The 20,979-nt window shown below is 48.5% G+C and overlaps 3 protein-coding genes and 1 long non-coding RNA gene across 12 annotated transcripts; 1 reads left to right on the plus strand and 3 right to left on the minus strand.

The window, feature by feature from the left end:
• Positions 1–6: 6 nt before the first annotated feature.
• ACC (Acetyl-CoA carboxylase) lies at positions 7–17,754 on the minus strand. 6 transcript variants are annotated; one of them, NM_136498.3, is made up of 14 exons: positions 12,958–13,129; positions 11,494–11,670; positions 10,958–11,343; positions 10,773–10,894; positions 8,533–8,899; positions 7,076–7,364; positions 3,281–7,014; positions 2,914–3,216; positions 2,678–2,848; positions 2,187–2,615; positions 1,196–2,065; positions 778–1,125; positions 582–716; positions 7–513 (listed from the first exon to the last, which is right to left on the minus strand). In NM_136498.3, the coding sequence occupies exons 2-14, from the start codon at positions 11,651–11,653 to the stop codon at positions 379–381; spliced, it is 7,449 nt and encodes a 2,482-aa protein (NP_610342.1). In that variant the 5' UTR covers positions 11,654–11,670; positions 12,958–13,129; the 3' UTR covers positions 7–378. The 6 variants fall into 6 exon arrangements, with proteins under 6 accessions (NP_610342.1, NP_001286178.1, NP_001286177.1 ...); NM_001299249.1 differs by lacking the exons at positions 11,494–11,670; positions 12,958–13,129 and adding an exon at positions 17,602–17,754; NM_001299248.1 differs by lacking the exons at positions 11,494–11,670; positions 12,958–13,129 and adding an exon at positions 15,408–15,606.
• Nup44A (Nucleoporin at 44A) lies at positions 14,354–17,175 on the plus strand. 3 transcript variants are annotated; one of them, NM_165582.2, is made up of 5 exons: positions 14,354–14,401; positions 15,724–15,955; positions 16,017–16,454; positions 16,551–16,759; positions 16,820–17,175. In NM_165582.2, the coding sequence occupies exons 2-5, from the start codon at positions 15,845–15,847 to the stop codon at positions 17,124–17,126; spliced, it is 1,065 nt and encodes a 354-aa protein (NP_724637.1). In that variant the 5' UTR covers positions 14,354–14,401; positions 15,724–15,844; the 3' UTR covers positions 17,127–17,175. The 3 variants fall into 3 exon arrangements, with proteins under 3 accessions (NP_724637.1, NP_724638.1, NP_610343.1); NM_165583.2 differs by lacking the exon at positions 14,354–14,401 and adding an exon at positions 14,424–14,519; NM_136499.3 differs by lacking the exon at positions 14,354–14,401 and having other exon boundaries at positions 15,751–15,955.
• A 333-nt stretch (positions 17,755–18,087) lies between the features above and the next one.
• lncRNA:CR44272 (long non-coding RNA:CR44272) lies at positions 18,088–18,459 on the minus strand. The gene has a single exon (NR_124459.1). It is a non-coding gene; the product is annotated as a long non-coding RNA:CR44272 (long non-coding RNA).
• A 1,230-nt stretch (positions 18,460–19,689) lies between these two features.
• On the minus strand, positions 19,690–20,860 carry Dic3 (Dicarboxylate carrier 3). Of its 2 annotated transcripts, none has more exons than NM_001299250.1 (2): positions 20,411–20,860; positions 19,690–20,236 (listed from the first exon to the last, which is right to left on the minus strand). In NM_001299250.1, the coding sequence occupies exons 1-2, from the start codon at positions 20,817–20,819 to the stop codon at positions 20,133–20,135; spliced, it is 513 nt and encodes a 170-aa protein (NP_001286179.1). In that variant the 5' UTR covers positions 20,820–20,860; the 3' UTR covers positions 19,690–20,132. The 2 variants fall into 2 exon arrangements, with proteins under 2 accessions (NP_001286179.1, NP_610344.2); NM_136500.3 differs by having other exon boundaries at positions 20,407–20,860.
• Between the last annotated feature and the right edge of the window lie 119 nt (positions 20,861–20,979).

Genomic DNA, 20,979 nt, shown 5'->3' on the forward strand with positions numbered 1-20,979 from the left:
AGTTTTGTTAATGTAGTGTACCATACATTTATTTTTTCAGTAACTCGTATTATTCAAAAGGCTCTGTGTACAAAGGACTTTAGTTCTTATACAACTAATGGAATGATTTGTATTCAGGGGATATACATAATCAAATATGTACACGATACAACTAGTTTATCGGGCCACTTAGGCAACAAATTAACCCATGCCTACAACTCCAATACATAACTAGATTTACGCTAATTACTTTTAAACAAATTTAACTAAACAAAATGCACATCATGCACGCCTTGCGATATCTTACAAGCGCAAAGCGGGACTGAGAAATGTGGTGAAGGGCGGGAACGGGAAGGATGAAATAGAGGGCCTAAAAAGAACTTAGAACATAGCGTAGAATCATCCCTGGTTGCTGTTAGAGGTCTCCTCATTCAGCTGCATCTGGGCTAATGTGCGTACGACCACGCCTCGATTCACTGGCGTCAGACCTTGGCAAAGACCCACAACAGCGTCCAGCGCTACGTCGGGACAGTCCTGAAAAGATATATAAATAGAGGAGTTAGTTCCCAATTTATAGGTATTAAGATTTGGGCTGCTCTTACCTCGAGCATTTTCGAAATGGTAGAAATAATGGCATCCCGTCTCACGGAGTTCACGTTGCGGGAAACAATAGATTCGGCATTGATCTGCTCCTCATACCAAGACACCATCTCCTCGTTTTTGTCCCACAGATAAGCCTAATTATACATAAGAGAATAATTTAGTGGTCTCCTGGAGTGGAAGCTCAAAATGTCTCACCTCTGTGGCACCCTTCTCCTCTACCAGCCATCGACGCAGCATCTGCTTGGCCTGACCCACGGAGAGGTTGTCCTGAGCGCGCAGGATCTTCTTAATATATGCGTCCTCCAACAGGAGACGTCGCAGACGCCAGTACAGCCAGCGGCGGGAATCGCGCCAAGGCACAATCTCACTGATACACTCCTTCTCTAGCATTCGCTCCGGCGTGTCGTGCAGGTCGGCAAAGTGAACTGCTACCGTGTGGTAGACGTGCATTAGCACAGCGATGCGGGCCTTGATCTTTTCGTCCACCTGAGCAGCCCTGACCTTGTCGCCAGACGCATTTGCCTCATCGAGCTCCTTTTTCAGCTGTCATGGATAACACATATTTATTTAGTAAGAACTATTTCAGTTTTTTGAATTCGCATTTAAAACCTACCGCAATGGTGGTCGGATCCAAGCGGTGAATCGTCTTGACCAGGTCCTTCTCTTTGTACTTTATTTCCACAATGCCCTCCGGCTCGAGAACTCCTCCTCTGGCCTCCGGATCGGCATACGTTTCCATGTAGCGCGGGTTAATGAGGGAATCCAACACGGCCCAGGCTCCACCTCGCAGCTCGGCGTTGGGCGGCAGGTAGATGAGCACAGGCTTCTTGTACTCCCGCAGGCCGTCGACAATGTATGCTCCGAACTTGACGATTTGCTCGTACATGTCCTTCATGCCACCGGAGAAGCCTCGCCAATTTGCGAAAACAATCAGCGGCAACTCCTCTCGTCCAAAATCTTTGATCGCTTGTGCCGTTTTGTACGAGGAGTCGGGGTACCACACCTGACCTGCCTGCTGCAGGGTCTTGGCTTCCGAATCGAGATTGGCAGGATCGGCGGGCATCTCCACTTCTACGGTGCGGGTCTCAACGGCTATTACGCCCACGGGGACACCGCCTAGACGTGCGCGACCAGTGACCACTGTCTTGGCCCACGAGGCCATGATTTCGCTCCACGAGTCGCGATCAAAGAATCCGTTCTCCCAGTCATTAGCGTTCACGGGATTCACACGGCCACCCAGCATCCAGCGCGGATCGTAGGGCGACTTGGTGGGCATGAAGTCGACAGGGCGTTCGATACGATCGTTGGGCAAAACAATGGGCAGGTCACAACCGATGTACGCGGGGATGTACGAGAGCCAGTCGAGGATGGTGTAGACACCGTCCAAGTCGATGGCCTCTGTTTTGTGGGTGACTCCGTTGTTAAACATGATCTGTGTGCCACCCAACTGATTATTAGAGGCATACACCTTGCGTCCAAGCAGCTTGAAATTAAAACAATAAAGCAATGAGTTGTTAGATTGATCGTTTTGAAAATAATCAGTGTAATGGAGATCAGCAAACTGCTTAAGAAATCCACTGTAAGACGAGCTTTGATTTGCTTACCTTGTTAAGCGCAGCATAGCCAGTGAGTATAATGTGTGAATTATCGATCTGGATAACGCGCTGACCCAGGCGCACCACATAGGATCCAATGCCAATGGTACGGCAGGTAACCATAGCGATAGTAACAATCTCCTCGTAGGCCTGCGACGTTTCACCGGCAATCAAGCCGGCGTAACGCAGATTCTCCACGCCCAGACCATCGTCCTTGCCGATGATGTCGGTAATCTTGTAACGCTGCTCGCCCTCGTCCTCGATCAGGATAGCCCTCACCGAGTTCAGGTTGGCCACCTGGGCGTAGTCCTCGGTGCTCAAGTAGAGGTACTTGAAGCCCTTATCTGGCTCCTCTGGATCCTCCCATGCGATCTTGAACATAGCTTTAACCTCCTCAGCAAGTCCTATGCGGGCACCGCTGTTAACGGAGATGTATATCTGGGGAAATAAATGGGATTGTGTAAATGTTGGAAATAACTGCGAGATAAAACCAAACTTACCCTCGGTACTTTGAGTTGGCGAGCCAATTGGGAAGCCTTGGCAAAGAGAACGTCCTCCTTAATTCCAAAGGAACCAATCAAGTAGGTGAGATCGTTGGCTATAACAATGATCTCGCGGCCATTCGGATATTCCGGAGTAGCCAAGACAATGCGCCAAGCCACCATGCCGCACTGAAACCAATAAAGAGAACATTGCTACAGGACCTTCGATGGCGTCAGCATTTAAGTCCACTTACATTGTTTTCGCCGGGCAGACGCTGCATCTCTACAAGGTTGTCGCCCTCGAGGACCAGCTCCTTGCACTCGATCAAAATCTTGTCGGGAGTGCGAATGTCCACGGTGGGACGAGCCTTGGAGAATTCTCTCCAGTGACGCTCGGTCATCTGGCGGAACATGTCGGGCACATCATAGACATAGGTGGTACCATTGGACTGCGCCTGGAAACGTTTCTGCTGCAGGAAGTCCTTGGTCATGTAGGGCGTCGAAATGGGATGTCCGTGCAGAGATCCCTGCTTCTCACCGTAGGCCTTAAACTTAATCTAGGATTGAAGGAATGTTAGAATAATTTTCAACCGGTTAAGGAAGATCTCAATTTCAACTTACGATTCCTGTCTCTGGTTCTGTTTGTTCGGTATACATCGAAATATCCAGGAAGTAGCCGGAGTCATTTGCAATGCACAGACGCACTGCCTGAGTGGGTGACTGTGGTGACTGGCGGATGACCATCTTGAGCTCAGCCTGCAGTACACGCAGCTTCCAAAGACGTGGACCATATCGCATAATCATCTTTGTTACAGATTCCTCGATCTTAGCCGGATCCATGATGACGGTGGGCACAAAGTTCAGGAAGATGTGGTTGCAGTCCGTGCGTTTGGCGTGCGGATGCGAGAATGCCACCTCCAGCTCATCCATGGCCTCCAGGAGCACACGCTCTCCTTCGTTTTGCAGATACTCGAAAGAGGCTTCCTTGGTAATCAGATCCGAATGACGGATGATCGAGCGAATGAAGAAGCGGTAGTCCGTGACCTCTTGACCTTTCGAAACCTTGGCCTTGCCAAGGTACAGGTGCATCTTTTGGTTAGCCGTGGGCAGAGCCTCCAGATCGTACGTCTTCATGCGGTTCAGCTCCAGATGGAAAGCAGATGCTGGCTCCAGATGCCGGTAAATACGATCCTCCGTGAACTTATCTCTGGCTCTGAACGTAAAGAACTTGGGGAATTGCCGCTTCTTCAGAGCAGCAAATGTAATCCTACGAATGCGTCGCTGGAAGAGCTCCTCGTTATGCTCTTGGCAATAATTTCCAAAGATTTGGGCCATTTGCAGGTCATCCAACTCCCCCGTTTCTCTCACAGCCACACTAACAATGTGAATCGGTTCGGTGGACTTGGCCTCCTCGGCAGCATTCGCCCGGGTTACGGGATCCGACAACGACACATTGATCGAGGTGCTGTGTCGGCTGTCCGAGATAGAATCCGCTGCCTCTACGGCTTCCAGGACCTTGGCATTAACCATGGCTGGCGAGACGAAGTCTTCGAGCAGATCCAGAATCTCGTCCGAGTACATCTCAAAGTGTTCGAAGGAGTCAAAGGCTGCAATCGCTCCGGTGCGCACGAATGAGTTTCCCAAAGACTCTGCCGCTGCCTGATCCAATCCATCGGGGGAGGACATGCGCGAGAACAGTCTGTTCGGGTGAGCTGTGGGGAGGAGGAACTGGAAGTGCACCAGCGGCAGGCCACCGGAGAGTTCCAAATGCTGCAAGCAGGTCAGCTCATAGGATGTGTAAGCTCTCCTCACATAGACTTCCAGAGCAGCATTGCACACTGCCCGGTTAGAGTGGTAGAAGAAGTCGTGCAGGATGTCAAAGATTGAGGTCTCCGACAGAATCAGGCGCTGCAGGTTCTCGGGGTGGAAGTCATGACCGTACATGTCAACGGCGGAGAGAAAGATCGACTCCATTTGGTTGTGGCGCAGCTCATAAGCCGGCTGGTGGGCAGCGATCAGAACTTGGCGGGACCGCAGGGCAACCCTAGAGTGCTCAGCTCGATTCAAAGAGGTCAATTCACTTAGCGTGTTGGCCAATTCGTCCGTTAGTCCAGGTTCGTTGGCCCACAGGTGATCAATGAGCAGAGTGACCAGCAGATTCTTCTTGGCCACCTGAGAGTGCGAGAAGATGGTGTTGACCACCGTCTGCATGTCGTCCTTGTTGTGCTCTCGCACCAGTCCCACGCATTTGTCGTAGTGTCCATACTGGAACTGCGACTCTACATCGTAGTACTGACGCAACAGCTCATGAACGGCGGCCTTCATTCTGCCGCGGATTCCGTTCCTATAGCGCTGCACCAGCTGCACAATGCTCTGGGTGGTCAGGAAGAAGACATCACGGTCAGCGCGCTTCTGCAGCGTGGCCGCATGGCTGTCAATAACACTGGCGATCTGCTGCGAGGGGAATTGGGCCAGGACACTAGTTATGTTTCGCTCGTACAGCGTCATCAGTTTCCGGATCTTCTTCTCCACGGATATGGGTATGCGACCAGAGATGGAGGCGATAACTTCTTGCAGCTCCAACAACGGCAACGAGGGATCACGCAAGCTTTGCATGAATTTTTCGATGATGTCTCTGAGTCGCTGTGCATTGAACGGTTCTGGCAGGCAGTAACCAGCCAGTGTGTTTTCAAGGATACTCTTGTAAGTATTGTGCACCCTGTTTAGTTTCTCGGGTACCGGTGCGTTCTCTGGCTGCAGGAACTGTCCCTTGAAGGGCTGCGCTTTCGTCACCAGCGATGGATCGTCCAGCTCCAAGTGGCCCAAAAGGGATCCTGCATCTAGAACAGCTCCTGGTCGACGCACAAATGTCACTGTGCCTGCCTCCTGGGACGTCAGGGTCATCACCATCTTCATCACCTCAATCTCAGCATAGGCCTGGCCCTTGCTTACATGAGCGCCATCTTCCACAATCATGTTGATGAGCTTTCCCGCAGACGGACTGCGCAACAGCGATGGATCGTTCTCCTTTTCAAAGACACATGTCTGGTTGCCAATCACAATGCGGTAGCGATCCACCTCCTCCTTCATGTACGTGGTGTAGGAGGCGCCCTCCAAAGAGATGAGCAAGCCTCCGTCGGAGAGGCGGTGCACCTCGATCTCCTTAAACGAGCTGTTCATCAGCAGGAAGTACGAGTTGGCTCCGCTCTTGGCGGCCTGCACCTTGTAACGGATGCCATCGTTGATTAGCTCAACATCCACCACGTTCGTCAGCGTGTTCGCTGCTTGGATCTGACCTTTCTCCAGAGAGGTTTGGAAGCTGGAAAAGCTCTCAGTAATTTGACGATCTGCGATGTGCAGCGATCCGCACATTACGCCCAACAGGATATCCGGCTTCTCGGATTGCACACGCTCTGCGATCAAGGCATCTAGCCAGGCGGTGTCGATGCTGTTGTCGAGGAACCGATTCGTTTCGAGCAGAGTGATCAAGTATTCCACTGTGGTTCGGAAATCACCTCGAATTGACAGCTCCTTCAGGGCAATCACCAGGTTCTCTCGAGCCTGTTGACGGTTCTCGCCCCAGGAGAAACAATGCCCAAACTGTGAATCCGCGAACTCGTGCAATCCTCCACTGGCAGCCACACTGAAGTAGCCCCACACATTTTTGCTCGACCGGAAGTTAAGCTCCTGAACGGTTCCAGAACTGGGCTTAAAGCCCTCGTCGGGGTTCTCTGAGGTGATACGAGCAGCGATAACATGTCCGGAGGGACGCGGTTTGTTCGGTGGATTTTCGAAGTCAATGACTGAGGAGCCCCAGGGAGACTCTCCGTACAGCAGACGGATGTCCTTGAGCCGGTAAAGGGGAATTCCCATTCCAATCTGCAGCTGAGCAGCTGGAAGATTTACATCGGCCACCATCTCCGTACACGGATGCTCCACCTGCAAACGTGGGTTCAGCTCCAGGAAGAAGTAGCGACCCTCCGGATCATATAGGTACTCCACGGTTCCCGCGCTGACGTAACCCACCATCTTGGCCAACCGCACGGCGGCCTTCTCCATGTCCTCGAACACCTCTGGCTGGGCCACGATGGCAGGAGCTTCCTCAATAATTTTCTGATGACGACGCTGGATGGAGCAGTCACGGCCGAACAAGCTAATGGCATTGCCGTACTGATCTGCCAACAGTTGCACCTCCAAGTGGCGAGCTCCGCGGGCCAGCTTCATCACGAAAATCGGTGAGCCGGGCACCTCAGCTTGAACCTGGCGGAACAGGCCGGGGAACTCCTCAGTGGTGTCCACGCGGCGAATACCCTTGCCACCACCTCCTTCCGAGGCCTTGATCATTACGGGGAAGCCTGAGTGAAACAAGAACATAAACAACTTGTTCGGAACTCTATTTGTTCAGATTACACTTACCAATCTTGTTAACTGCGGCCAGACCCTGTTCCACATTGGTCACACAACCTCGGGCGAAGAGCTCACTGGAAATCTTGATCTTTTTGCCACTGTACTGGGCCTTCAGGTCCGAACCGGACCACGGCAGGGTGGGAATCTCGGCCGTTTGGGCCACAATAGAGGAGGCCACCTTGTCGCCCAGCGCCCACATGGCACGTTCCGGAGGGCCAAGGAACACCAGACCCTCTTTGTGAAGCAGCTCCGGCAGCTTCGGGTTCTCGGAGGCATGACCCCAACCAGCCCACACGGCCTGCAATCGAGAAAGGTTCGAACACAGGTTAATAATCAGTTCATTTTGACTTAATAAGCCCAATGCCCCAAGGACGGCGCACTCGTCGCGGGTGTGGGGAAAATTATGGAGCTTTATTGTCGGTAAAAATCAATCGTGACGTCATTGCGACGTTCATTGGCAACACCCGGATAGCAAAACAAAATAGATAATTCACACTGTGCAACAAGAGTCGTCGTCGTCGGCGGCTGCTAATTAACCCCCAGCGCCCTGCTATATCTAAGGGAAAGTAAACACCTAAGGTTGAATTTTCACTTGAAAGTACTGCGAATGCAGTTTAATCTAAGCTCCGTTGGGAGGCGGAATGGTGAAGGGTTTTAGATTACAGGTGTGCGCAATCCAATGTTTTGAAGGCAATCTTCTGTCACTCGAACAACTCTTAAATTGCAACAAGCAGACACTATTGTATTACTTATAGCTGTTGCCACTTAGACTCAACAGGGTTTTTATATACTATATGTACAGGTAGGAAAATAATATGTTAGTTTTCGCATTTTTTTTTTTTTTCACAGCGTACTTTGCTAAAGAGCTAGTGTTGGATCTTGGAATTGCAATTAAAGATTAAAGCTAATATACGCAGTAAGGTAAAATCACGCTGTGCATTTGGAAGCTCTTAGATACTTAAACTTTACACTTTTAACGAATCTTAATTGTTTCCAACTGTATGTGAGTCGTCCGTTCAAAACGTGTAATTTTATTTGTTTATTGGCAATTGACACGTACAACCGTTTACAGTGTCAAAGGTTTTCACAAAATACCTTTAAATTGCATTCGAGCATATATTATATATTTCGGAAACGGGACTGGGCTGTAGATCGCTAAAAACTTCTCTACCCAGGAGTATGTTGTCTAATTTTGTAGCACAGTGTTGGCTGACACACACACACAGTTATCTGCTTAGAAATGCCGGCCGTCTCGTAAACACACGAGTACATATTCGTATACGAATAGGGGGTCTCTTTATTGGTATGCGGGGCGATCGCTTGACTTTGCCAGTTCCCCCGATTGACGGAGTGCAAATACGAATCGTACGATGCGTTTTGGGTGGAGCTGGCCAAGGCAAATAGACAACTCGGCACAGCCGACACTGGCCACTTCTATGGCGGTGGCCCCCAGATTCCGGACTCACCTGCACTTGGGTGCGAAGAGCAATGTCCACGATGAGCTCGACATTGGCGTAGTTGTTGTTGTTCGATCCGCCGGGCACGGGCACATAGTGATCCGCCATCTTGATGTATTCGGCATTCGCCTTTAGATCCTCCGGAGTGACCATCACCACAAACCTAATGGCCCGCTCGTTCTTAAACATTTCGTACGCCCATCTCCGGATGGATCGCATGCACTTGACGGCCGCGATACCGTTGTTGGCAATCAGGACCTTGTTGATCACTCGGGTGCCGCCAAAGCGCTTCACGAACTCCTCGGTGGTTGCGATGTGGAAGTCGCGATCCTGGTGCCGGTCCTGGCCCAGCCCTGTGCCACGCGACATACTCGGCCTGGAAGAGGTCAGGGAAAGGAGAGTTAGTTAGTTGCTGGGATATAATGTGGGAAAAACCGGCCTAAGATTTCAATTGAGAATATAGCTATATAAGAAACTGGGTCATAAACGTGGTTGTAAAATTCCAAGGAATTACTCTCACCTTACTTTGAAAAACATTTTTTTGAGCTTTCAATACTTAAAGATGATGATTTCAATGTTTGCTTAGATCTTTTACTATATTACCCAGCCAAAAGTTAAGCTTTGCCTGCATCACCAACTGAACCCTGAAAACACTTTTCATGCTGGCCAGTGTAAGTTATGGCGCGATGGGACAGGTGGCGAAGAAACGGAAGGCACAATGAGATTTGACAAACCGGTTTGGCTGACATGATCAAAAGATCTGCACATAATTCGCTTTTGTTTACATCTTGTCAACTAGTATCGCGTTGCAATAAACAAATGGGGTATTAAACATGGCATTTACTTGAGGGTTCCCACCACGGGCACACTGAGCAGCGATGGCGACGACTGGTTGTTGGAGCTATTGTGATTGCTGATGCTGGCACTCATCTCGCCGACATGGTTGTTGTTGCTCTCGTTCTGCCCGCAATCCACAGCCACAAATTGGGGTATAACCGCCGTTCCCACTCCTGATCCCGAGCCAGAGCCCGAGGCCGAGCCGGAGCCGTTGGCATTATCTTCACCGGACTCAACAAGTACGAAACGCTTGCTGGCGCGACGCTTCAACATTCTAATGAGCTCCACGAGGGCCAATAGCATCCAAAGTGAACTCTGGCAGGGGGATCGTCGTGGTGTTTTAGCGGCTCCTCGCAATTATGCAAGTGTGACTAATAAGCGAGCCGCTCACAAAATATTTTAATGCCACTGCACCACTTTCACCGCGCTCCGCTGGCCGAAATATTCACACACAAAAATCAATGTCGAACGATGGTCCGCACACGCGAGAAACTTATTTGGGAAACGGGCTGGGTCTTGGGGTATATCTGCCGTACTTCTGGGGTTTGCGGAAAGCGGATTGCGGACCGACAGAGCCGACGACTGCCAGGGAACTGAACCGCAGAGCGGTGTTGGCCACCATCGCTCATACGCCCCGTGGGCCGGAGAAGCGGAGAGAGCCGCTGAGCGAGCCAGCCGCTGGCCAAACGAGTTTTGAACATTATATGAATGAAAACAAAATGCGGCGTTCCCACATGGCACTCTCTATCTCTATTGCCGCCACTTTTCTCTCCATGTTTGCGCACCGCGAAAGTTCTCGGAAAGCTGGGTGAGAGACTGCCTCCCACTCGCACACACGGTCGCGAGCTTTTCGCTGTCTCTTTTCCCTAAACTCACGCGATATGTTTGGCGGCGTTTGGCTGTGACGCAGCCACCTGTTTTTGTTTTGCTCGATACACTCAGCGCAAATGTGGGCGCCATTGGGGATGGATTGCATATCTTGAGCTATAAACGCTTCAATTCTCAAGTGTCTAAATGAAAGAATAGCTTTAATTGAAGTGGATGGGTTGCCAGATTCAAAAAGTCCTAATCTGCAAGCATTATGAAGATAAGATTGGGAGGAAATGCTGAACTGAATCAATTAAACTAGATTAAGCGCTATTTGTTATTGGATTTCTAATTTAAATCAAAGAAAACATGATGATATACAATAGCTTGCTTAGCCTATCATAATCATATGAATAACAAACTAGATTATTAAAAGTCCTCATATATATCCTTATGCTATCTTCAATGTATTTAATTCTAAGTATAAAGACCGCAATCTCATTTAAGAAATTTCTGTCTAATAAATGGCTTTCTATCCACAACCATAATGTACTTCTGATGTTTTCTGTCCCATTTTCATTTGGGCTAAACCCAAATCGACTTACCTTAACCGCTTGCGCCGCTCGGAAATATCGCCATTCTGGCGGACATCGTTCTGCATCTTCAGGGGGAACTCGTCACATGCCTCGCCCGCCTCGGCGGCCCGCTCGTCGATCTCATCACCCACCTGTGGAAGGGAAACGGTGGCTGAGTGATGGTGCCAAGAGATGGGAAATATGATGAATCGTACCAAAAAGCTGGGCCGCTCGCCCTCGGCGGATTGGGCGGCCGTGTCATTGGACTCATTTGTTTCGCTCATCTTGCTGATGCTGATGCTGATGTCGATGCTGTTGTTGTTCTGGTTCTTGTTGATGCTGCTGTTGTTGTTGTTCTGGTGGCAGGCAATGCGAATGTTGTCGTTGCTCAGATTGCTGAGTGCGCTATCCTTCAGCTGGTCGCACAGCTCATCCACGTCGGACCGGAGGCTCTCGCTGGAGAACTGGACCTTCTTGATGCACGCCTTGGGGAATCGCTTGTCACTCGCTTTTACCGCCGAAGGAGGTGCTGCTGGAGCAATAGGAGGCTTGCTGCTGGTGGTTGTTGCCGTTGCTGTAGCTGCAATCACGCTGGAGTTGTCTGTAAGCAGAGATAAGGAAAACAAGGTACGCGTGAGTCGTGGTCAAAAGTCGTATACACATAATGAACTAATTAAACTGGGTTATCAGCTAGGTGTGCGATTTGTGTGCCCTTCAAGTGTTTCGGTTTAGCAAAGTGGGGGATTCTTACGATTGGTGTTGCCGTTGTCGCTGTCGCCAGTTGTTGCTGTCGTGGCGGATGTTGCTGCAGACGATTGGACGGGTTTGGATCTTTTCTGGCCGCGGCCAAAGATCAATGTCAAGAGGAATGCGAGAAAAGCAGCCAGAGTGCCTAATATCGTGATCAACATCGGCTAAATCCAAAAAGCTGCTTTAAATCGGTGAATGCAAATCGGATTAGATAATCTGCTATCTGGTGGCCAGCTAGCTGGGTTAGTTTACAGTGTGTAGATAGTGAAAGTGCCTGTGCATCATCTTGTTTCGGATACTTTTCAAGTTCAAAAACCTTGCCACGATATTGTAGGCCAAAGCGGCGAAACAAAACAAAATGAAAATGCTAATCAATGCATTAACTAGTTTGCGAGATACAATTAAGAAACCGAAAAAACAACCATATGAGACCCAAAAATAAATCGTTGCCAGGTCAATGAGGCAGCTGATAAGAGATGTGGTCAACGAATAAGGTATACTCTACGGGAAATTCAAACTAATCTACAGATCAAGCGGGTGACTTCAAAAGTATGCAATAAGTATTTCAAAGTACGTTGTAAAGGCGCAAGTGAATATTATGTTTAGCAACTACGTAATTAGTGACAGGTGTCGAATTACGATTTAATCAACACTATTACACCTGCATATATCACTTGAAAAGTTTCAATCTAAGTACATATCAAAGTTTTCAATATACTATACGAAAATACAGGAGCTCAAGCTGTTTCCGGGTCAAAGATGGCTTCACTACTAAATAATCTACTTTAGATACCCTTTGGCAGGGCGATAAAACTTAAAAACACGAAAATTAATTTCGGATATGAGGTTCAATGTGCAGCGCATTTAAAATTAAAACAAAACGGCGAAGAGCGCGAAGGGAAAATTGAAGAAACTTAAGCTGACAGAAACAAAACCCCCCCAGTTGGTTGGTTGGTGTGAGGAAATGCAAATCGGTGTGGTATGGCCAGCAGAAGAGGTCAATGATTTTGGCATTACAGTATACATGTGTGCACGTGTGTAAGTGTGCCAGCCAGGCGGCGGGCATTGAAAGACACGGAAAGTCGGATTGGACACCGGAATCGATCTCTGGCAACCAGCGGGGTGTTATGTAACCGCTTACTCGGAAATCGCGCAGAGAACTGGGACTTGGGTTACACTCTGCGCTGGAAACGACTCAACAGGTGTGGCCCGGTCCCGTACTCAAGTAGCTCCGTTAGTGCGCACCCTCGCAATGGATGGAGTCTTTTAATTGTGCTTTATTTACCACCGATCCTGTGATAAGAACTCTGCTGGCATTACTCAACAGTCGAAAACAAAAGAATCTTACTCGACGTGCGATTATCTCTAGGGCAGCACTTTTCGGGACCTTGGCTGGATATGATACGGTTGTGTTTTGGGTTTAGTTCGTCTTAGGATTTAGATCTACGGTTTCAGCTCGCTTTACCACTCTGCGTGTGCCCTTGTTTAGCTTGTGATGGCAGTTTCGAAGACGAGGTCGGACCGGATCGGATCGGATTGTAGTAGACCGTGTAGGATCGGTTTGAACTTCCTAGACTGACTGGTTCCGCACGATTTCTAGATGGCTACTGCAGTGACCGACGATTGGAACTCAACTGGGCCATGCTCGTCCGAAAAGCACTATCGATGCCTGAACGCCGCTTCTCCGAACGCGCAGCGGACGCCGACTTCGGCGTCGCCACTATCAATATCAACTATAGCTATAGCTTTGACTACGTCTACGGCCAGGTTTTCGTGCGCGGACCTGTGTTTGTGCGTGTTCAGGTTGTTGCGCTCGTATGTTAATCGCCAGCGGGTCTCGCGGGTCGCCAAGCCAATTGTTGTTGTTGTTGTTGTGTTATTGTTTTGCTTATTGCTGGCTCAGCCAGCGCCAAGTGACCAGGAGGAATATATGTGCACTATGTACTACATAAGAACTACATATGTACAAGGAGCGCCACTAATTCGAACAGAAAGGCGGTCGAATTAAGCGGGGCAACCTGCCGGATTAATAACAATTTTTATGAAGGTGGCTCAAGTAATGACGACCAGTGTGCTCCGTCGGTTTCAGTGATCTTTTTGTGAACCAATTATGCCATAACAATGTCCGAATAAATAAATGCTGGGTACAGTGGCACCAGAGAAATATTTAACAAAATCATTTCTTTATTGTCGTCAGTGATGAATAAGGTTTCTGTATATACCGATTCAACAAGTTCTGGAATAACTACAATGACATTTTGTTTTATATTGGATTTTTTGCGTAGTTTCCAAACTAAAAACTCATAAAAACTAACCATAAAAGCATGCCCTTCCAGCGGCAATCGCAATCAGCTTAACATCAGTGAGTTCCACTATAGGAAAGTTCCACTGTTGCACAGCAATTATACCTTAACGGTCTGCGGCTGATAAAAGATAAGAGCGACATGATGATGGCGATCAGCTGTTGCCAACAACCGTCTACCCCTCTCTGTCACTAGCAGTGCGTCCCGCTCTTTTCTCTTCCATGTATCTCTGTCTCATGGGCGGCGGTAGCTTTTCAATGTCAAGGTCGCCGATGGCATTCGGTACTGCTGTTGTTGTTGTTGCTGCTCCAGCTGGACTTAATCTGGGAGTTGACCCAACCGCTGACGGAAATGCACTCTGCTGCTGGGAGCAGCAAGCAGCAACAACAACGACCATAATTTCTCAATTTGCTGGCGTAAGTGGCAAGCGATGCTGATTAGGGTTAAATGGGCGAAAACGCCAGAAATTGATTAGCGCGATGCACTTGAATCGAATTATTATTAACGAATTCAGTGCGCTGCCACGAGCAGAACACGCGAACGCCGCTGATTTGTTTTCATTCCGTGATGCTCGCTGCTCCCGGCATCAGCAGAGGTTTTTTAAAAGTCATAAAAGAAATTCCCGACGCGACGCCCGCTTTAATCTCAGATAGGCGGCGAGTGCCTGAAAAATCTTCCGATTTCGGCATTGGCCTTGGCGACCGATTATGATTAATACTTAACGGTGACGGGTCTTCATGGTTTCGGCTCGGGCTCAATTCCAAATCTTTCCCGGCATCTTATCGCACGGAAATTTTTGTATTTCGGTGTTCGATTCTGTTCGAATTATTCATGTTTGGCGCGTGGCCAGAAAAAAACCGTCTACTGATATCACAGCCAAATAATAATAGAACCGAAAGTCGGTCGCGTGTGAAACGCCTGATTTCGATGTGCTTATCTCTAGGATTTCTACAGAGCAACAAACAACCGATTTGTGCGTGATAACACACTTGAAATCTTGTAGACACTGTAAAGTGCACGGTTTACAGTTAAATTGTTTTTTAATTTCTTAGCAAAATACTACGAATTTGTAGTGACTGCGTTGGATTGAATTTCCGATTCGAGTCCTTGTGATATGCTCATATTTCATAAATATACTTATATCGTATTTATGCAATACAATACCAACAAGAAATGCAGTCTCCAATTTAGTTCTTATTAGGTAATTGATGCCGGCCGACATACACACACGTTGGCAGCTATGCTGCTCTCTCGCCCATACACACACACACACATACGTCACGGGCATCGCGCGATGTGTAAAATCCAATAGGAATCAAGGTCAGCAGCGAGTGCGCGAGCGAGAGAGGGCGAGCAAGGCAAGACATATTGAGCATATTGCAGATGGAAGCAATTGGAATTTATGCTGCCCATTGCACTTTGATTGAAATCCGCACTTTAGCCAGCGAATTCAAATGCTAAACAAACGCGGGTCCCGATCTACATACGACTATGCTGTGGGGTTGTTCACCCCACTCATTTGCATACACATATGCGCATACATTTCGCTCGGATCGTATCGTATAGGATCGGGCCGTAATTACCCGTTTAGTGCTTAGATTACCGCACTTACTCTTCTCCATCGCACTGCGCTTCGCACGTTTCTTTCGGTTGGCAATTTTGTTGTGTGTAACTGTTCTTTTCCGGGTGCAAAACGGCCTCTTGGCGGCTATTGGAGTCCTGACTCTCCGACTAGTGTGGTTCTCGCGAATCCCGGATGGGCGTGTGGCACGGCTGATACGTTATCAGCTTGTGATCGACTAGAGTACTGTGTTTTGTTATTTTTCGCTCGATTTTTTATTCGTATTTCACGCGTAATTCGGACCACTAACTCGGTGTGACCGTTCGCCTGGGCGTACTGAAAAAATACTGAGCAAGGTAAACAACAGCTGTTCGGCGGCTGTTTGCAAGCCAACCCTGTCTCTCCTTGTAGGGCTGCATTACCGGCGCAGATTTTTCGGCGCGTGCATTTTATAAACAACATTTCGGTAAATAAGTTGAGTTTTTATCATGTTCGACGTGGAACCCATTATTGCCGACCACAAGGATGTGATACACGACGTGGTCTTCGACTACTACGGCCGCAGGATGGCAACCTGTTCCAGCGATCAGACCGTCAAGGTGAGGACTCGAATTATTCCTACGATAAACAGCCTAGGTGATCCGGATTTTCTGCTTGCAGATTTGGGACGAGGATGGGCAGGGCAAGTGGAATGTCACGAGCAGCTGGAAAGCGCACTCCGGCTCCATTTGGCGCGTTTCCTGGGCGCACCCGGAATTTGGCCAGGTTGTGGCCACATGCTCATTTGATCGCACCGCCTCCGTTTGGGAGGAGGTGATTGGCGAAAAGGTATCCTCCACCAATACCCCCACTCGCCGCTGGGTGCGCCGCACCACCCTTGTAGACTCGCGGACCAGTGTCACGGATGTGGAGTTTGCACCCAAGTACCTGGGACTCCTGCTGGCCACCGCCTCCGCCGACGGCATTATTCGCATCTATGAGGCCCCGGACATTATGAACCTCTCGCAGTGGCCCGTGCAGCACGAGATTAGCAACAAATTGCCGCTGAGCTGTTTGTCCTGGAACACTTCCACTTACATGGTCACCCAGCTGCTGGCGGTGAGTATATTTAAATTCCAAGTCTTAGTCTATTAAGGATTAATTCTATTATCTGTGGAGTAAGAATAAGCCTAATTTTCATAAATTATTTTGCAGGCGGGCAGCGACGAGGCAGCCACGCCTACTGGCAAGGTCTTCTTATTCGCCTACAGCGAGAATTCCCGAAAGTGCGTTAAAATCGATACTGTCAATGATATAACCGATCCGGTCACGGATGTGGCCTTTGCTCCAAATGCCGGACGCACCTTTCACATGCTGGCAGTGGCCAGCAAGGATCTTTATATTGTGAACTTGCGGGGTGTAACGTAAGATCGACAATTTAAAGACCCAAAATCATTTAATAATAATAATTTTTATAATTAAAGGGACGCCACGGACATCTCCAAGTTGGACATCCAGACCATTAAGTTTAGCGAGCACAATTGCCCAGTGTGGCGCGTCTGTTGGAATATGCTGGCCACGATGCTGATCTCCACGGGCGACGACGGTTGTGTGCGTCTGTGGCGAATGAACTACAACCGGCAGTGGCGCTGTGCCGCCGTCTTGAAGGCAGAGGGCAGCGGACCCACCTACGAGCCTGCTCCGCCCACTCCGACACTGGCCACTACCGCCTCGGCCACGGCCAAGTTCTACAAAAAGGGCACCATCGGCAACCAGGTGCCGTGGCACTGATCTTGTTCTTAATTGTAAGAGTTCCGAATAAATTCCTAAGTTAAACCTCAGCCGCTTGCCTTTCAATATGAGTGGTTTTCTTTAGTTATGTTTAGAGTTCACGGTATTAATGTTAATGTTATTAATGAAGTGAACTATCAATGGGTTTACGCATTATTCAATCGTTTTAAAGATTCCGTGGAACGATAATTTTCTAGAAAAATATTTTTGATTAAACTTTATCTTGGTGCCACCATGAACCAAACTTATATCACTGTGCGGAATAGTCCACGTAGTGTTCGTCGCGCACCAGAAGACACAACGAATCTTAGTAGTCCCGAATCATGAATCAATAAATCTACTCGGTTATTGTCGGATTGTACGTTTTGCTATAAAGTTGGAATCGCATCATTTGCGTAATTCGTGGATACTTCCCATACGAAATGGGTCTAAACGAATATTCGGAAGGCCTGTGTGTTTTGATACCACCACTTACATCTCGGATTAGAAGCCGGCATTCTTGCGAATCCAATGAATAGCTTTCTGGTCCACATTTCCCCAGTTCAGTGTTCCTCAGATCGCTTTTCCTAGGGCATTTTCGCGTTACATCACAAAACGTGGAGCTCTCAATGCTCCAAAGTGCCAGAAACTAATAAAAAAACAATGGGATGTTACTTCAACTTCTGCCTGCCGGCTGGCAAACTAGAGCAACTATTGATTTTGGACAACTTCCCGAAAGGCGAAGAATCAAAACAGAATTAAAGTTCACACAACGAGAAAGAGCGAGCACTAGAGATAGTGACTATAATGGCAAGCACTCTCCATACGGTCACATGTGTGTGTTTGAGGGAGAGCGGCAGATCTGATGTGCTAGCTATTTTAAAAAACCCCATGGCACAGGCCAAATCCGAGATAGATCCATCCCATTCGAGTGGGTCGGGACCAGCAGAGGTGAGGAGGAAAAGGCATTTTCGGGTTCAGTGGTTGCATTCAAATCGATTTTATTGAGATTTATTTATGGGCTATGTATTCTCGATTAACTCCTCACACGGGAGTACATAAATGGATCATAAATCCCTTTCAAGTGCACTTCCATTTACATTCCATCCACATGTGCATAAATTAACTAGGACGCCGACAAGTGCCCAAAAACAGGGTTTTTATTATGTTTAACACGGAAAAGCATTCAGAAATGTCGCGAAATATTCCACTTAATTGACTCGAACCGCAATAAAAACGAAATCATCGCACTTTCGATGACACCACAAAACTATAATAATAATAATGATATGCAACCACCCCTCCGCGGGCTTCGTCCTTGCGATCCTGTTGCTCTGCTGGTAATCCAAAGAATGAAATCCGTCCGACCAGCTCGATGGCTTTTGTAGTCACCGATGAAACCACCCCGGTTCGGTATCACAAGTTCCCTGTCCCAGATCCGAATGATTGTCTCTAATTGGAAGTTTTGACGTGTGTATTACGTCGAAGGCGATGGTGTTGACGCCGATCTCTGGGCCAGGACGAACCACCCCTGTCTGGGGCATATTGTAATCGCTGGTGGGTGGTGGTTGCGCTGCTCGCCGCGTGGGAAGTCAAAGCTCAGGGGTCTCTCACATGGTCGCGAACGTGGTAGGTCGCCCGAATCACTTATATGTGTTTAACCGGCAAAAAGAAATTAATGCGCAAAAGATTGTTTCTCGTTTTTTATTGCCAGGGGTGGTGTTTCGCAATGTTCCCACACTCCATGGACAGCAATTTCGGTTGCTGGGTTTCAATGTAATTGTAATTTTGGTTTCAAGTGATTTTTGTGGGCCAAGAGAACAAATTACAAGTAGCTAAAGTGTGTTGAATTAAATTAAACTATGAGCTCGGGATTTGCGATAAATATTTCAATTCTTAAGCATGCGAATTGAGGAAATTAACTTAGAATTAAGTAAAGGTTTCTAGACTAGCATTCCTAACAATTGTTTCATTTTGCATTGCATTGTTTTTAACCGCTTTTCATCTAATTTCTGGGTCATTAGAACGTTTTGCTCGTTAGTTTACCATTGGAACCAAAACAGAAACCCTTTTTTCGGGAACATGTTGAGCAGCTTAGGTAGCCACCAGTCCCTCTAGAAACACATTTGGCCTACGAAAGCACCCTAAACTAAACTAATATGCCAGCGTATATTAAAATATTTTAACCCTGCTACCTTTGTGACACTGTTTCCCTTTTGGGGATTATGTTTCTGGAGCAGGGACAAGATCCTGCGGTCGCCAGCTTTCCAGTTTTCCTCGATAATTTCCCGTTCCTCGTGGTGTTCGGGGTTGCGACCCCTGCACCTTGCTAACCCCGCTCCCTAATTACGAGTGCAGCGAGTGTGCAGCCGGCTTAGCTAACCGCCGCGGATTGGGTGCTCATGTGTTTATTATTGCTGGGTATGCAAATTTCATAAACCGTGAGCGGCATTCATTGACCCCCAGAGCTCGCTGACCAGCGGCTAGTGGTCGGTGGTCGATGGTCAGCGGTCAGCGGTTCTCGTTGGTCCAGCGATGCTAATGAGCACAGTGGCTGCTGATTAGACCCGGATTACTTCCGATTCAATGGTCTGGTATGAAAGATTCTATATTTTCAAATCACGTGTATAAAATACAATTTATGTAAAAATGCCAAATGGATACGAATTTTGGGGCATCCCTACTTGTCAGGTGGCAGATATCCAAATCGCATTCGCGCCTGCTCGTACAAAACGAAGGTGATAATCGTATTGGGTGACACTCGTATCAGGGCCGGAATGAATCCCTTGTAGAAGGCCAATGGGCCCTGTTTGGCGGTACTCAGAAAAGCACCTCCGATCCCGGAGAACTCCCCCGGCTGGGCGTTCATGAAAGTCGTCTTGATCACATCGAGCGGCTGCGTTATCACCACGGCAATGCATCCAGCTATCGTGGATGTGGCAAAGTGCAGTGGTACTCCCTCTCCTGCCCCCGTTGCGATCTTGAGCATCTGCTTTACTTGGTCGTAGGCTGCATTCGTTCCGATGGTCAGCAGGACTGCCCTGGAAACGGCCGGCACTGTGCCGCGGAAGAGACTGGACACGCCCTCCTCTTTGTAGATGCGGAAAAGGCCGTCGAAAACGTGCTTGTAGCTGCGGAATTCGTCTTAATTATATGACTCGTACGTATGGGGGGAAGAAATTTGCTGTCCTAATGACTAATTATCAATAGCAAACCAAAAAAGCACGTGGAGATGAAGACAAACGAACAGATGGACAAAGTCTGGGAGATCTATGGTACAGGAGCCCCCGGTAGTACTCACTTACGTCGCTTCTCCTCCGGCAACTTGACGTCGTTCTGGAGTCGCACTGTGACCACGTCCCCGGGTACACCCACAATCCCACCGACGATTCCCGCAAAGGTGGCCAGGGCCATCTTGGAACTAACTTTTTGCGTGTCGACGTAGTCCTTACCGGCCTCGTACAAGGCGAAGCGAGTGGTGGTATAGGTCAGCTGGCGAAACCAGGAGGCCGAAATGCCATTGTAAAAGCCCAAGATTCCGCTCCGCTCGTGTATGCCTTTAAGGATCTCCCCCACGGTCTTCCGGTCCGCTTGGGATTGGGTCTGCAGCTGTACCTTGATGAGATCAATCGGATGGGTGCCGGTGACTGCGATTGCAGCGCAAACCCCTCCAAACCACCAGCGCGGGAGGCGCCTCGAACTGTCTTCTCCCATAGACCGAACTTAATTTCTTGGAATTTTTTTTTAGAAACCCTAAGCTATCTGACGTGTAAAACTAAAAAGAATTCGGTAAATTTTTCGCTGCAACGAATTGTTCCCATTTAGCTAAGGATAATTCAGCCGCTATGACGGCGAACTGGTAGTCCTCGCAGTG

The sequence above is a fragment of the Drosophila melanogaster genome, chromosome 2R (assembly GCF_000001215.4).
Source record: "Drosophila melanogaster chromosome 2R".
NCBI classification, from domain to species: domain Eukaryota; kingdom Metazoa; phylum Arthropoda; class Insecta; order Diptera; family Drosophilidae; genus Drosophila; species Drosophila melanogaster.

Bases quoted from the DNA above. Each gene is read 5' to 3' on its own strand.
- ACC (NM_136498.3), bottom strand. From the start codon at position 11,653: ATGTTGATCACGATATTAGGCACTCTGGCTGCTTTTCTCGCATTCCTC. The intron at 8,900-10,772 runs GTAAGTCGATTT...GACCTCTTCCAG, and splicing joins GAGCGGCGCAAGCGGTTAAG to GCCGAGTATGTCGCGTGGCA. The intron at 3,217-3,280 runs GTAAGTTGAAAT...CTTCAATCCTAG, and splicing joins CAGAACCAGAGACAGGAATC to ATTAAGTTTAAGGCCTACGG.
- Nup44A (NM_165582.2), top strand. From the start codon at position 15,845: ATGTTCGACGTGGAACCCATTATTGCCGACCACAAGGATGTGATACAC. The intron at 15,956-16,016 runs GTGAGGACTCGA...TTCTGCTTGCAG, and splicing joins CCAGCGATCAGACCGTCAAG to ATTTGGGACGAGGATGGGCA. The intron at 16,455-16,550 runs GTGAGTATATTT...ATTATTTTGCAG, and splicing joins TGGTCACCCAGCTGCTGGCG to GCGGGCAGCGACGAGGCAGC.
- Dic3 (NM_136500.3), bottom strand. From the start codon at position 20,819: ATGGGAGAAGACAGTTCGAGGCGCCTCCCGCGCTGGTGGTTTGGAGGG. The intron at 20,237-20,406 runs GTGAGTACTACC...CGAATTCCGCAG, and splicing joins CCGGAGGAGAAGCGACGTAA to CTACAAGCACGTTTTCGACG.